General features: G+C 47.6%; 1 protein-coding gene across 2 annotated transcripts in view; it reads right to left on the bottom strand.

Annotated features, from left to right (window-relative positions):
- The window catches only part of ADAM12 (ADAM metallopeptidase domain 12), a 361,770-nt gene that overhangs the window by 49,256 nt on the left and 295,133 nt on the right, over positions 1-17,381 (bottom strand). For both annotated transcript variants that reach the window (XM_083149520.1, XM_083149521.1), the window contains one exon: positions 11,727-11,922. In XM_083149520.1, the coding sequence (XP_083005646.1) occupies positions 11,727-11,922 (196 nt within the window). The remainder of the gene's footprint in view (positions 1-11,726; positions 11,923-17,381) is intronic.

Here is a 17,381-nt window from a genome sequence, read left to right as displayed (position 1 = left end):
TGTCCGAAATGGGAAGAGGGCAACCGTGGCACTCCACCATTCTATGGAGAGCCGTACTCTGCCTCTCATTGTCTATCCACCAACTGTACATGCATATTACCATACAGGACACCGCGGACTGGTGAGTCATATACATTGCCATCATGGGACACATAGCCAGGACACTGTGGACAAGGAGGAGCTGACTGCAGCTGGAACCCACAGATGAGGTGACCGGGGTACAGTTCCCCTGTGCCACCTTCTGGTCAATCTGGACCTGGTTGGAAGGCTGGGTTGACTGTCAGTGTCAGCAGATAGTATGGAAGGAAAGGCTAATGCTACATCTGAGGGTAGTAAGCAGATGAGGGGAGAAGAAAGAGAGATGAAGAGGGAGAGGTCCATGTTTGAGACATTGTGGAAATATGAAAAAAAAAAAATGAGGAATAGCCTTACATTAAATAATGGAGGAAATTTAATAGCATGAGAGATTCAGAAAGTGAGAGATTTGGTCAGAAATCTCCAGGTTTTTTAAAGCGGCAATCATTTACACTGCAAAACATTAACTGGTTTTGCACTGTAAATGATTGCCGCTTTAAAATAACTGGAGATTTCTGACCAAATCTCTCACTTTCTGATTCTTTCATCCTATAAAATCCCCCAAATGTGGTTTATATATTGGGGGAATACATAGGCTAAAAAGCATCTAGTATAGGGTAAAAAGCATCTAAAATTAATCTTGAATTTGTAAACTACCTAAAGCTTCTGGGGGCCTGTAGCAGCCCCAAGACCCACCTTTCGGGTATTGAAATATCCATACTCCCACCGCTAAACTCCTACTTTGAGTACTGTTTAAACCAGGCATGGCTAAACTTTGGCCCTCCAGCTGTTGAAAAACTACACATCCCAGCATGCCTTGCCTTAGTTTTAGCATTCCCTAATAGCAAAACTGTGGCAAGGCATGATGGGACTTGTACTTTCACAACAGCTGGAGGGCCATCGTTTGGCCATGCCTGGTTTAAACTGTTAAACTGGTGCTAGTGATGTCTGGATAGTGAAATCCGGCATGCCAGATTCTCACAGAGAACTTCCCCCTGCTGGACGCCTCTCAGCTGCTGATCACAGCCATTGGTATAGTAGAGTAAGGAAAGAGCGTATTGATTCAGGCAACCAATCCTACTAGAGCAACACTACAGTGCAAGAATTCAAAAGACAGTTTACATGCTAGATAAGATAAACTCCTTCAAAACTAAACAGCATTGAACAATCCAGGTCATAGAATAATTTACTCTAATTATTACTATTGTTATGTATGTATTTATAAACAAACAAAACAGGATGTATCTTGGCGGCAGCAAACTGCAGGGGAACTCGGGGTAACAGCGCGGCCACTGCACTTCCTCTAAGTCATTGTCTCTGACACAATCCATCTCCAACTATAAACACTATACAGGATAATAAAGTGTCATCAATCAATGAAATATATGTGTACTGCTGCTGGGCTGACCCGGCTCAATTCTCAGCCTCCCTGTGACATATCATGGAACGGAAGTGAGGTTCATTGGATAGCTGTAAATGAATAGCTGGGAACTATTTTACTTGATTCCGTTTCTTTAAACATTGTAGTTTGGAACAGGTATTGTTCTCCTGTGTCCTTTATCGGCTCTTAATGATCAATTGAAACTGGTCCCATGATAAAAGCATGTAGGGAATACATGTAAAGGCCACACTAAGAGTAGGCGTTCCCACCAGCCTTAAGATCCTTTGTACTAAAGGCTCCCATACACTAATTCTGGGGCTTTTCTACCCCCAACATTCAATCAAATACTCCTATTTAATTTATAATTGTATTTCACATGTGTAAAGAAAAATCTATCCAATCATACAAAGTCCCGGATGAGCTCACGTGGACATATTCCTTGATAAAGACCTAAAGAAAAAGGTTGAAACGCGTTGGTTACCTCTAGGCGGCATGAGTGCAAGGTGGTGAGTACTACTAGGAGTGGGATGTCGGCTAGCCTACCCTGGATGCGACCTGGTGTAATGTAGGGTACACACCAGGACGACCCGCTCACGATACACATCGTGAGCGGGTCGTCAGTGGCTCGTCCGACCCGCTCACAGTGACGCAGGGGGGGGTACGACCCGCTCACGATGTGCACCGTGAGCGGGTCCGATCCGATGGCGACCCGCACCCGGCTGTATGGTCGTCATTGAGATCCTACCTGCAGCAGGTAGGATCTCAATAACGACCGACCCGCGGGACCGCGCATCGGATCGGTATCGGTCCACACCAGGACAGAAAAGGGCCCAATCAGCACACAATCTACATCCAATTAGTCGGAATTGGATCTAGATTGAGGGGATCGGGCCCTAGTCGTCCTGGTGTGTACCCAGCATAAGACTCATTCTGGACTATTTTGAACTGACTTTCAGTTCCAACAACTTCGTAACCACATACTGTACTTTGCTTTTACTACTCTTGGGATATTTTATATTACATTTTATATTACATTTTATTGGATGTGTATGTTTTGTGTACATATATTGTGATTTCTATTAAACTGAATTTCACTATGGATTCTCTTTTGCTGCTTTCACATTGCAAACCTGCTTTCAACCCGTTTTTGTAAACGTTTCTTTGTTAATTTCCCTTTTATGGTGGGCCAATACTGAGTGGTCGAAGGGACATAAGAAGACACCCAGATGACAATTTATATAGAGGAAAGCTTGTTTACATAATTTGTCTGCAAGTATGAAATGACGATGACCTGTGGAGGTTAGAGCGTCTGGGATGAGCAGCCGTCTCATTGTACGGCTGACGGGCAGCAGATGCCTCCTTGATGAGGTAGCGGTAAGAAAGCCTTCTGCTGAGTCACTGACTTTATGTGGTTTGAAGAGGACTTGATTAGACCATAAACGGTCAGCAGTCTGAGCCGGGAAGATGCTCGGCAATAACCAAATGGATCATAGTTTCTGTGTGAGTGCGAAATGTAGAAACTTGGATATAACCCAAAATGAGTCATTTCTACAGGAACATGTAGAATAGAAGGAAAGAACTGGCTTTATTCAACACTAAGGAGAAGATGCTGTACTATTAACGTTCTTTGTGCCAGTATAACATTTCCGTTATTCCCACAACATAGCAGATTATACAAGGAGAGAGATATATTTGCATAATCATTCAAGGAAATAGATGAATAAAGCAAAAAAAAAAAAAAAAAGGAAAATTAATGGAAATGTTCTACGATCTCACGTTCTGTATTTTTTTTTGCAAAAATGCAACCATCTGTATGGCCCAACACATTCCTTTATGGGTGTACTGGAACTTACTGCAGGAAGAGGGTGAATCAGGTAATTTCATTTAACGTTAAATACTAGCAACAACAATGAACAACCAAAAGGTCAAAAAGCTTCTGGAAAAAGGTCAAATATATACATTAAAATAAATATCGGGAAAAAAAATTGGAAGGTTGGTTTTGTTCAACTACTGAAGTATACAACACAGCTCCTAACTCCAGGTTGTGTACGATATCCCAGCAGTCAGGATCCTGATGAACAGAGTCCCGGCATTAAAATCCAGATGAATTTCGGTGAGTATTCAAATATAACCAAGCACTTCTGCAGTCTGAAGCTGAGTATATACTAGGGCGATTTCTCCCCTCTGAGAAGTCTCCCGCGATCCCTCCTTGAGTCGCCCGTCGGGATCACATGTGATATATTGTATGAGGTCCTTTTACGTGCGATCCCAGCCAAGCCGGCCCGGAAGAAACAGCAGCTGGTGTTTCTGCAGCCGGTAAGAGTTGCAGGCTCCAATGCTATGCACACAGGACCGCGGATCGCATTGGACCTGCAGTCAATCACATACAGTTTGGATGCTTTACATGCGTTTGATTGTATATAAGCAGCACTGCCAGCATGGTTACTTCCTTCACAAATTTATGGAGTTCAACAGAGGCCATTGGAGAGCCATGATCTTCTAAGACTATAAGAGTTCTCTGATGTGGACCCCAGGATGACCGTGGTCCAGTTAGAGGAGAAATCAATCTCATCGAGTTCCACATTCTTGATACTCCATGAAAAGCTTGGCCTGAGCAAGGTTTCTTCACACTTGGTGTCCCATCAGCTTACTCAAGAGCAGAAGAGAGCCCAGGTGACTTGGTGTCACAGCATGCTGACCTGGTTTGATGGTGTTGGCTCAAACACTGTCTCATAGCTTATATGGGGCGATGAATCCTGGATCTAGAGTTGTGATCTTGAGAATAAATAACAGTTGGCTGAATGAAGCCCAGTTAGATGTGTTCCGCCACAGAAGTTCCAACTCAAGTGCAGTGTGGCTAAGCAGATGTTGGCTATTTTTTTGGCCAAGACTGAAAATGTAGCTACAAGACATTTCCAGGCACTGACCAACGAATGCGTTCATGAGCTTGATCATCTGCAGCACAGTCTAGACCGGGCTCCCTGTGACTTTTTCATGTTCCAACAAATCAAGTGCAAAGTGCTGCAGTTGAGACCTTCATCCAGATGGTGTGCATGCAACTTTGGTGTATATATATATTTTTTAATTAAGTGTTCACTTTATTTGCAATGAAAATACTTTTTGTGCATCCGGAAACTTATTACACACCTTTGGTGAAGACACCTATGTGCTGGTAGGTACTATATAATACACTGAGGTAATTCAATTGCTGGCAAATTACTTTGCCCAGCCAAATCAGAGCATAGCCGTGTTGTACGGCAGCCCAATCTCACACCAAAGGAGTTTACTGCCCTTTAAGGTACTGAGCAGGTTCGTGCAAATATAACCATTATCCTGATAATTCTCTCCAGCAACTCCATCGTGACCACTATACATTGTAAACCCTCTTGGTGACTGCTATAGAATACAGGGTATACTGGTTATAGATAAGAGTGCACATTACAGGGCCGGGTGGCTGGTGGCTAGCGTACAAGTCTGACTCCCTATTCTCCAGTGGACAGTACGGACTCCCTATTCTCTGGTGGGTAGTGCAGAGTAATGACTCCCCATTCCCTAGTGGCAACGGTAAATTAACAACTCCCCATTCCCTATTGGCTAATGTACAGTAACGACTCCCCATTCTCTGGTGGCTAGTGTACAGTAACAACTCCCCATTCTCTGGTGGCCAGTGTATAATACTGACTTCCCATTGTCTAGTGGCTAGTGTACAGTACTGACTTCCTATTCTCTGGTGGCTAGTGTACAATACTGACTCCCAATTCTCTAGTGCAGGGCTGGGCAATTGCGGCCCTCCAGATGTTGAGGAACTACACATCCCAGCATGCCTTGCATCAGTTTCAGCATGGCCACATAGCAAAACTGATGCAAAGCATCCTGGGATGTGTAGTTCCTCAACATCTGGAGGGCCGCAATTGCCCAGCCCTGCTCTAGTGGGAGGTGTACTCCGAGTCTTAAAGGTTTTATACAACAGAAACGCGTTGGGAAGGAGCATTAGAGTGTGAACAGCCAAATTATTCCTTTCATCTTATGGTATGATATACTCCACTAGATACCTATAGATGTTTCAAAGACGGCATCCATTTGTTTTTGACATTTTAAATTTTTAACTGGGGGGGGGGGGGGGACCCAGTATTTTATGGCCATTCCCTTCTCATGCTAATCCCCTAGAGCATAAGTTCACGCATATGTAAATCTGACATATGCGTGCACCTTCCACATCTTGTGATGGTCGGTGACCATCGCAAGATGTGGGACAGTCCCAGTGACATGCGAAAGGATGTAAAACATCCATTCGCAGCCATTGTGAATGTACATGACTTGCGAATGGTGGGCCAGCCTACCACCATTTGCAAGGCGGGACCTGGTTCACTCACAAGGATGCAAATTCGCATCCGAACGAATGAAGCAGAATAACCGCCATTATCCAGTAGGCCCCTCCTACCTCGCTAAATAGCTCATAACATCTCGCCGCAACTTGTACTACGGACTCAAATGAGTACAGAGTATCAAGCAGTGGCGTAACTATAGCACCGCAGCCCCCGCAACCGCGGGGGGGCGCTATGTATGTGCGGGCGCCGGGGGCTGCAGTGCTATAGTTACACCCCGCCGCCCGCCGCACCAACCCCCGCAAACCCCCCCATCCCCCGCAGTCTTACCTAGGTTCAGTATGCGCTGGTCCCGGCTCCCTTCTTCTGCTATGAGGACCACCACAAAATGTCTGCCCCCATACAGCAGACAGTTTCAGAGAACTGTCTGCTAAATGGGGGCGGACATTTTGTCGTGGTCCTCATAGCAGAAGAAGGGAGCCGGGACCAGCGCGTACTGAACACAAATAAGACTGCGGGGGATGGGGGGGTTTGCAGGGGTTGGTAGGCGGGCGGAGGGGCGGGTGGGTGGCTGGGCGCCCTCCCTTTAACGGCGGGGGGGAATGTAGTTACGCCGCTGGTATCAAGGGTAGATGTATGAGGTCATGTCCCCACAACTCCCCACCTTTCTGACCCCTCCAGGAGCTTGCAGCTGAAATGTTGGCAATTATTGGGTTCTTTTTTTTCTCTTTAATCATTATTAAAACACAAAATAGATAAATATATTATATTTTTGTTCCGCAAGTGTTTATTCTACAACCTTTATAAAAAATGACCTTCCTGCGCATTATTCATTGGAAATAAAAACTTCCAGAGTGTGACTGATAAACTCTCTCATCTCCCAGTGTGCATTGTGTATGAAGGTTACAGATATTTAATACCCACACAAGTGAAATTTAACATCCAGCCCTATGTGATCATTCAAATACCTTGTACAAAAAATTGATTCTCTTTTGTAAGATGGATATCAGAGCACATAGTTCCAGCTACGCACTGGAGATATCCCAACAGCCCAGGTTCACCCGTCACCACAGCCAAGATTTGCTCACAAATCCGTACATTGTAGCACAAGAAGTAAAGGAAGAACCCAGAGGAAACCCACTGAAGCACAGGGCGGATATACAAACTCCACACAGTTAGTGCCATGGTGAGAATAGAGCCCATGACCTCAGTGATGTGAGGCAGTAATGCTAACCATTACACCGTCCGTACTGTCAGATTTACTCTCCCATTTCTAGATTTATGTGGCAATACATGGCCCAGCTAAGGGCACAAGTTGGTACAGGCAGAGGGGAGTGAGGGTTTTCCCAGGTGCTAGTTGTTCTATAAACCTCTTTATCAACAGTGACCTCTGTAGGTTTTAAGTAGTTATTGTAAATGCATGCTGTGCATCCTGGGAGATGATGTCATGCTGAGGGGACTTACTTCCTGGTTAGTCTCACTTATAGTGTGTACACACGGGGTGATATGGCTTCCGATATTGCCGATATAGTGAACATCGGAAGCCATATCGCATGCAGATCGCATACAATGCGCTGCCGATGCGCGCTCCCTCTGCATGTATGCCGTGCGATGCGAGTTCCGATACGATCTGAACGATCGGTGTCAGAAGAGGAATGGACATGGCACACGGTCTGAGAAGAATAAACTCGCTGATATTTGATGAAAACATTGCTGACAGCTGGCTGAGGTTTAAAGGAGAATGGCACGTGTACTGCATAGCCGGTCTTTCAGACAAATCAAAAAAAGTCCAGGCATACACGCTGCTGAACCTCACAGGCACTGATGCTGTGGACAAGTCAGATGCTTTTGTATACGCTGAGGGAGGACAGAGAGGATCCAGACACCCTACTTGCAAAGTTTGAAGAGATCTGCATGCCTGTAAAGAATGTCATTATGGACAGACATATCTTCAACAGCACAAACCAAAAGGGTGACGACACCATACAGTCCTATGTCTCCACACTAAAGCTGCTGGCAAAGAAGTGAAATTTTGGTGGTATCCTCGCAGACGAGCTCATCCGTGACAGAATCGTGTGCGGCATACGCAGCGGCAAGGTACGTGCATAGCTGCTGCGGGAAAAGGGCCTCACACTAGAAACTGCCATAAGCATCTGTATGCTACATGAACAGTCTGAAAAGGGCACAAGGGAGCTAAAAATGGATGCTGAGGTGTGTGTCATGGCGGCCGTTCCACACCGATCCCCTACATGTGGGAACTGCGCAGCACAGCACCCTCCTGGCAGGCAAAGCTGCCCTGCATATGATAAACGATGTAATGCACGTGGCAAGTGGAATCATTTTGCAAGGTGCTGCCGCTCCAAAGATCAAACTTCCATAAAGCGACAGTCTGAGTCACGCTATAGCCGCCCCCCCCCCCCCGGCCCATTAACCAGGTTGAAGCGGAGCCAGGGTATAGACTCAGGAGCAAAGTGCAATAGATCCTACTGCACAGATAAACCCACAAGACAAGATCAACTTGATAGCATATGGTGGCCAAATCATCACCACACTGGGCACCACACAGATACAGTTTACCCTGCTGATTTACTATTCCACATTGTGGATCAGCAGGTTAAATCACTGTTAGGCCTCCGTGACAGTATGAAGCTAGGCCTTCTCAAATTGGAACCAAAGGTACACGCAATACAGATGACCGTTCCAGAAATGAAAGACTTTCAGGACTTATTTGATTGCAGTACACTTGGCAAGCTTCCTGTCGTGTACCATATGAGGCTGGGTGACTCCATTTAACCTACTGCCTGTGCCCCCCAGAGGGTCCCTATTGCAATGAAAGGCAAAGTTATCCAAGAGATCCACAGAATGAGTCAATTGGGTGTCATTGCCCCCATAGAGGAAGCAACACAGTGGGTGTCCGCCTTGGTGGTCGCATCAAAAAAAGAAAGGACTGTACGTCTTTGCATTGATCCAGTACACTTGAACAAAGCACTCCTGCGTCCATATCACCCTCTCCGCACCATCGAGCAAGTGATTGCTGACATGCCTGGTGCCACAGTCTTCAGTACTCTGGATGGAAAGTGCGGCTTCTGGCAAATACCTTTGGACAGAGCCTCCTCCCGGCTCACCGCCTTCATGACCCCAATAGGGCGGTATGTCTTCCTCCGCATGCCCTATGGAATCACTACGGGCAGTAAGGTCTTCCGGCGTTGTATGCAACTGTTTGCAGGCTATCCCTGTGACATCATCGTCGACGACATCCTGATATGGGGCCGTACCATGGAAGAACATGACCAGCGACTGCACCGGGTGCTGGAACGGGCCCGTGCTTTGAACCTCAAGCTCAACCCAGTCAAATGTAAGTTCAGAGTTACAGAAGTGGTGTACGTGGGCCACCAGTCAAGGCGTCAAACCAGACCTGAATATGGTCACTGCCATCCTGCAATTGCCGCTCCAGCTGACCAACAGGCACTACAGCACTTCCAGGGGATGACTGACTATTTGTCCAAGTTTGTTCTGCAATACAGTGAAACCACTGCGCCAGCTGCTCCACCAGGACTCAGAATGGTGTTGGCTGGACACACACACGGCTGCCAACTGTCCTGCTTTTTGCGGGAATGTCCCGTTTTCTTTGTACGTTCCCGTGTCCCACCTGGGGCCGGTGTCCTGGGGTGGGGGTGGGGGGTCCTCAGAGAGCCGCTAGCCATGCCCCCACAGCGGTGAAAACAGGGGTGTGGCCTCGCGGGAAGAGGCCATGCTCCGTATTGCTAGGCCACACCCCAAACAATTCAGGCACACGTGGGGTCCTTCTTTCAGGCTGAACAATGTTGGGATGTTTGCGAATGTACACTGCTTAGCGACTGGATCTCAATTAGGCCACAAATACAGGGAGAAGAGGATATGGGGGTTATTTTGGTTCACTCCTTCTGACAAATTCCTTCTTAGATGGACAAAACCATGTGCACTGCAGGGGGGCAGATGTTACTTGTGCAGCGAGAATTAGATTTGGGTGAGTTATTTGGTTTCTGTGCAGGGAAAATACTGACTGCTTTATTTTTACACTGCAATATAGATCTCACTTTGAAGTATTAACCCTGCCCATATCTAACTCTCTGCACAAGTAACATCTGCCCCACCTGCAGTGCACATGGTTTTGTCCATCTAAGAAGGAATTTGTCAGAAGGAGTGAACCAGAATAACCCCCATGGTGCAATGTCAGGCAGTGGCCTTCAGGCAGATCTGTCCATTTGGTAACATTTTTATTTCACAGCATCACCTTTATTTTACCCCATAAGCTCGGTGGCACACATGATATAGTAATTAGTAAACAGTGGTGGTCGGACAGGGGATAAATGAAAACAGCTGTTAATGCAGGAAGTGACCAGGAGGAAGCAATCTCTGGTCACGTCAGTGCTTGTAAACATGTTTATCAGTGTGGCGTTTGCAATGTCTGTGTAAGTAGAGCGCACTGATAAAAGGTTTTGTCAGCAGCGGTTCCTGCGGAAGTTTTCTGCTCAGGAAGCACTGAGTTAAACATGTTTTCCAGTAGCTTCATTTCTGACCTGATGCTGCAAATGTGACAATCTGACTGGGATAAATAATGATGGGAGTGCTCGGTGTACTTCTTGTTCCAGATTCCTGTGTCTTGTGTGTCTTTATCTTAGGACACTTCCTGCGTCTGCCAGGCTGTACGGATACAATGTGCTGGAGAGTGTTTATTATAGGGGCTTCAGTGCACGGCGGGCAGCTCATGCGGTAACACAAGGACGCTACAGGTGCACACAGACTTCTATACACTATGGTCCTTATTCAGATCTGATCGCAGTGCAAATTTGTTCTCAAAATGGGCAAAACCCTGTGCACTGCAGGTGGGGCAGATGTAACATGTATAGAGTGTTAGATTTGGGTGAGTTATTTTGTTTCTGTGCAGGGCAAATACCGGCTGCATTATTTCTACACTTTAATTTAGATTTCAGTTCCAACACACCCCACCCAAATCTAACTCTCTGCACATGTTACATCTGCCCCACCTGCAGTGCACATGGTTTTGCCCATTTTGAGAAAAAATTTGTACTGCGATCAGATCTGAACAAGGGCCTATATGGAAATAAGATGCCATCTACAGCTGCGTACACAAAAGACGATTTTTTAATAAACGATATATATGATAACAATATTGTGACCACATACCTTTTCAGACTAGAAAAGAGGGACAGGCGCAAATTAAAGGCATGGCTTAGTGTCAAGGGGTGTGGTCTACAAATCGCGTCATTCCCGTGAGGCCAAGCACCGTTTTCACTGCTGTGGGGGCATGGCTAATGGCTCTGTAAGCTGCTGTCCAGCCCCCAGCCTCTCTTCTGCGGGAATAGACACTGTCTATTCACCAGATGACAGGGGGGACTCCCAGCAAATGGACAAAACCATGCTGCACTGCAGGTGGGGCGGATGTAATGTGCAGAGAGAGTTAGGTTTGGATGAGGTGTGTTCAAACCGATATCTAAATTGCATTGTAAGAATAAGGCAGCCAGTATTTACCCTGCACAGAAACAAAATAGCTTCCCCAATCTAACTCTCTCCGTACAGGTTTCATCTGCCCCGCCTGCAGTGCAGCAGGCTTTTACCCATTTGCTAAAAATGTGCTTTGCAATCAGCTCTGCATAACTCCCTATATCGGTAATGATGCGCGCTCCCGTGGGTCGTTAGCAATGTCCTCCGTACATGCAGTTTATCGTTGGCAAGGGCATGGCACCCCAGTGCATTGTTGACCATATGACCATATCGCTCAGAAGTACCCAGAGGGGCCCCCTGCAAACATATGAAGTTATAGTGACAGTTGGTGCGACATTAAGATTTTTTTTGGGCAGGGTGAACATAACCATGCAACCCTAGGGAACAGCAATAACATGACAATGCATATGAGATAAACACCTAGGCACAGAGGTACCTACCTTGTCCCCACAGTGTAATGCACTGCTGCTCGTGCGTCTGGCACATGCCACTGTAGCAGTACCCATCTATCGCGTGGCACGGCTCCCCATCGTGCAAGTAGACATTGGCCGGGCAGTGTGCGCTGGTCCCCGTGCAGAACTCGGGCAGATCACAGAAGTTACTTGCGTCACGACATGGAGTCCCACCTGGCTTCAGCTGTGAAGTCAACGGACAAATATGTTTTATCTTTATTTAGCATGTATTGTATATGTAACGCAGTGGTTTAACTAGAAATTGTGCGCCCCTCCCCCCAGCCAAATTTTTTTTGATGCCCCCTACCTTCTTAAAATTTACAGTATTATAATTTTTTTCTACTGAAATGCTCGTTGCCAGGGGTTTCATGCTCATTGACAGTTGTTTCATGCATGTTGCCAGGGGTTAAATCGTAGTCAAGGCTTTCTTATTCATTGCCAGGGGTTACATGCTCATTGCCAGGGGTTTGGTTATAGTATAAAAGATCTACAATGTCTAGGTCTACAATCACTAGGTCATCTGCCATTGGTCGACAGTGAGAATGGTCGACAGACCCAAGGATGACATTGACGGAAGGTCAACACAAGCATTAGGTCAACAATTGGAAGGTGGACTGTTAAAAGGTTGACATAAGTTTTTTTTTAAATTATGTCCCGAATTTGTCCTGTTTTCAACCGATTCCGTTGGATCGGCCCAATAAACTCAACTTGACTGGCCATTGGTGAGTAGTGGAGGGTTCTCTAGCTGGAGAAGGTTTTGCAATGTCACAGCAGTATATGTCCACCCGATAACCCTTGAGTCACCCGGGACCTCACCAGGCAGCAGTATTGCATGTGCACCCGGGTTACCCGTTCACACTGCCCAGTAACCCTTCTTTTAACCCGGGATGGATTGCAGTACCCTGGATTTTTCAAAAGGCCCTTGCACACCGCATAATGACCTGGGTCAACATGGCAACAGCCCAGGTTGGACCCGGGTTATTTGTGCGGTGTGAAAGGGGTATTAGGTTTTTATAAAAGGCCTTTTGAAAAATATGGGTTCTGCATCCATATCTAGCATCCTGGCACTATACAAGGAAGCCTCGGCCAGAAATAAGGTGAATGGGTATTTCCCAGATTTTTCTGCACTGTAGAGCGAGGGGTGGAAACACGATTATGCAGTCATGTCATAATGCCCATTGGAGAGTCTAACTGTGGGCCATGCCCCGTATGTGCTGACCGGTAAGTATGATGTTCACCCTCGCTTGTTCCAACACTCCAAAAACGTACTGATCGATGAACTGGTTTCTGATAAACTAATTAACCCTATTGTGTGTGTGTATGAATATTTGTATGCTATACTGTATAAAGCCAAACTTGCTTATTATCCCATTTTCTCCTCAGGTAAAATCCTGGAGCATAGATGTAGGTAGGCTGAGTTGGTGGCAAGGCCGGAGAAGTCGCATCATTAAGCCCCACCCCCACATGGAAAAATGCAGCAATTCTTGCATCTCTGAAAAGGGGGCAGGGCTAAAATGACTATAGCACTTAGTGACTGCAGATCCCCCTTTTCCTCGCCATTCTTTCCACCTCAGCAGCAAGTGGGCAGATTGTGGGAGGGGTGCTGGGGACTACCCGAAAAATATGGTGTCTCCCGCAGGCTACAAGACAATAGGCAATTATGTACATTATTGAAGCTTTTTAAATATATTTTCCCCGGGTGATCAGTGCGGAGGTGTCCAGCCGCATGCAGCTGTATCGCTATCAGCAACAACGTCTAAAGATGTTCGATGAATTCTGTGCCTCCACAGAGCTGGTGCAATCTCAGATGGTGCATCTTGGTGTGTGCACAGTTATGGACTGCAGTACTACAAGGTCACACATACAGGGCCGGTGCGCCCCAGGCGAGTCGGGGTGGGGGCGCCCCGGTGCCGGGGGAGGGAGGGGGCGGGGGTGTGTGTTTGGTACCTGTATAAAAAATTGCTGCCCCGGCGTCCCTGCAGTGCTGGGGCGGTCAGGGGTGTCCATGCCGTAGGGGTACCTGCGGCGTCGTCATGTGTATAAAGCTGGCTGCGGCCGGCGGGGTCCCTGTAGTGAATAGCAAATAACTAGTGCTTCCGGCGCCGCCGCGAGCATAGCGCTAGTTATTTGCTATTCACTACAGGGACCCCGCCGGCCGCAGCCAGCTTTATACACATGACGGCGCCGCAGGTACCCCTACGGCACGGACACCCCTGACCGCCCCAGCACTGCAGGGACGCCGGGGCAGCAATTTTTTTACACAGTTCGCTGGGGGTGAGGGGCGAACTGCCGTCCTCCAGGTGCCGGCGCCCTAGGCAAATGCCTAGAGCTGCCTAGTGGTGGCGCCGGCCCTGCACACATACAGTATCCTCATAGATGCCGCCTATTCACAACAAAGTGTCCATAAAGATATTAGACAATGTTGGCAGATATGCATTAAGTAGGCTGGCCCCAATAATCCCAAGCAGCCCCATCCATTACCTGCAGCAGAAATAGGCTGCATTAGCATGAATATATTACCAAGCTACATTGTCCTGAATATTGGATTAGCTCAGACTTTTCACCCTGCTACACTAAAGGTCCCCATACACTAGTCCTAAGGACCCCCTTAGCAGCAGGGTCTGTGTGGCGCGGGGTGGACAGCGGGGTTCGTGCGGCGGCTGGGAACTAATTTGCGCTCTTTGCCAGGCGGCGGGAAGCGCTGCAGAATTTGAAAACATTTAGAAAAGACTGGCCGGACGCTGATTGGCTGAATCTCATATTCGCGTTCACAGAAGCTACCACCCCGCTCAAATGAAATCCCGCCTTGCAAATGAATGTGCCCGCGAATATGTCCAAAATCCATTGTAACAGGCTCAACATCATTTTTTTATACTGGGGGGGCGCTTGGGTGTGACATCATTAAGCCCCGCCAACCAGCGCACCTCAGGCTTTGCGTTTGCTGAGGCACCTAGTCTTACATTGTTTGCGGCACAACATACATTTCATGGAGTGGCGGCACGTTCCCGGGGTGGACAACGCCATCGCAGATGCCCTGTCACGGTTCCACTGTTCTGTATGGCAGATCGTGGAGCAGACATGATGGAGTTAGCCTTGAGATCCTTGGCCCCTTCCACCCGTAGGGCATATGCGGCCGCACAACAGGATTGGGTGGCCTTTCAGTCGTCACAGGAGAGCAGCGGTAAGTCAGTCGATGACCGTTTGCTGGCTTTCGTGTGGGGTCACTAAAGTGCAGGCCGGTCAAAATGTGCCATGGCGGTTGCCTTGGCCGGGATTTCATTCCATGCTAGGCTATGCGGCGAAAGAGACCCTACCAAATCTTTCGTACTCTCAAGGGCTATGCGCGGGTGGGCGAGAGAACAGCCGGTTGCAGCGGACTCTCGCAAACTTATGGATCGCAGATGCTGCGGCAATTGATAGACTGCGTGCAGAGAGTAGCAGAGAGCGCAGGTGAGGCGTCGCTCTTTCGGGTGGCGTTCTCTTTTTCGTTCTTTGGGGCCTTTCGGGTCAACGAGCTGGTAGCAGCCAGCAAGAGTGCCACTGATTCAGGTCTGCGGTTCGAAGACATGGTCTTCCAGGATGGGTTCGTCCTTTGTAAGATCCACCGTTCAAAGACTGATCAGTTAGGCAGGTGCCAGTGGGTGTCCCTGAAGTAACAGCCTTATGGGGAAATCTGCCCCGTGCGACTGGCTGGGGCGTATATGCCTCAGAGGCCGATAGGGCCGGCACAGTTTCTTGTGCATGTTGATGCATCACCATTGATGCGCTTTCAGTTCACTGTGGTGTTTAAGCGTTGTGTGGCTACGTTGGGCTTGGGGGTCGCCGATTATGGGACACATTCGTTCCGTATTGGGGCGGCCACTAGTGCAGCTGTGGCAGGACTTCCAGTGACTGCCATCCAAGAGCTGGGCCGCTGGAAGTCCTCCGCATATAAGGCATATATACGGCTAGATAAGGTTTAGCATGCGCCTGTTGCTCGGACCCAAAAACTTTGTTTACACTCGGTTTTGGAACAGCCAGCGTTCACTTGGGTCCTTTGTTGTACTAATTCAAGTTGTGCATTATATATGTCCTAACCTTAAGTTGTGCTATTTTACAGTTTAAGTTTTAGGTGCTAACTAGTTAGGTTTTCTCTTTTTCAGCCCCTTCCCCTCCCTCAATGACTCATGCCACTGTCTGGTTCGTCGGGCATTCTTTTATTTTCTGGGCATCCACACATCAGTTAGCTGCCAGGGCTCCCATAGCGGTAGGGGCAACGTTAGTTCATTGGTTCGGTGTTAGGGGGCTTCAGTGGGACGGTCTGTTAGCATTGTGGTTCGCTAAGGAACGCAGATGGGGCCGCCCAGATGTGTTAGTGGTACACCTTGGTGGTAACAACTTAGGCCAGGGGATCAGCATTGGCCTGGTTTTGAGGATAGAGGCAGATCTCAGGGCATTGGTAGGCCGCTGCTCGGAGTTGCGGATTGTTTGGTCCGACATTGTACCTCGCTTTGCTTGGAGAGGCTGCTGGGATCTCAAGGCGTTAGAAAAGATCAGGCGCAAGGTGAATTTTGCTGTCTCCAAAGTTGTCACGTCATTGGGCGGCATAGCAGTTAGGCACCCGTCTTTAGTCCGGGAGTTCCCCTCCTACTATAGAAGAGACGGTGTCCATTTGTCCGACACAGGCATGATGGTCTTCCTCCAAGACCTGTTTCATTGTTTAAGATAGGGGTTATTTGTTTAGTTTAGCGTAGGTCTATTGTTAGGGTTGGCGGATGGCGGTTCTGCAGTAATTACCTTTAGTGGTAATTTTGAACCTAGCTGTGGCAGGAAGGCGCTCTCGACCAGCGGTCAATTTTGAGGTACAGGTGGTCACTGTGTGGTATTGCCACCCTCTGCCAGGACTGCTGGTGAGTCCTACCCCCGAGTGGGACTTTGGCCACTTCCTTGAAGTGTCCTCGCCATGCAATAGTAACACCGTCACAGTGCGGGCAGTGCCTTAAATTCAATGGGGGCGGTTCATCGCCCTGGTTATAAGTTGGGGCTTTGTAGTCGCCACCATTACTAACATTTTGTGACTTAGCTGGTCTCCAAGCGCTTTCCTGGCCATCCCTTTCAATAGGGTCATACCATTAATAAATACTGTTGACCTTTTAACTTATGCAGTTGTTGTCCGTGTGATTATTTTAGGTTAAGGTGTCCGTGTGATTCATTTCTAGGTGTAAATTAGAGTTAAGTTAAGGTAAATGTCAATCATGATAATTCAATAGGCGCCTTAGATTAAGCGAGGGCTGTATAGACATAAGGGCATTTAAGAGCCTGAGAATTTTGTGATTGTCCCGATAACGTTATGTTGAAAAGTTTTTACCCATAGAAGTCATGGATGGTTTGTGTAGCCAATCAGGCGTGGAATGGGTGGTATCTTATGCAAGATTATATAAAGGGTAGTCAGGTGATTCTACTTCCTCTTTGAGTCTGGATTCCCACCCTCCCTCCCTTGCTCTTTTCAATTTCCACCTGGCCTTTCGGCCTTTACCTAATTTGGCTTCACAAAAATTAATTAATAATTGGCGGTAAGGCGCTCTCGACCAGCGGTCAATTTTGAGGTACAGGTGGTCACTGTGCGGTATTGCCACCCTCTTCCAGGACTGCTGGTGAGTCCTG

The sequence above is a fragment of the Crinia signifera genome, chromosome 6, assembly GCF_055691185.1.
Source record: "Crinia signifera chromosome 6, ASM5569118v1, whole genome shotgun sequence".
Classification (NCBI taxonomy): Eukaryota; Metazoa; Chordata; class Amphibia; order Anura; family Myobatrachidae; genus Crinia; species Crinia signifera.
The sequence above is the reverse complement of the archived record's forward strand: the minus strand, read 5'-3'. Positions and strand labels throughout refer to the sequence as shown.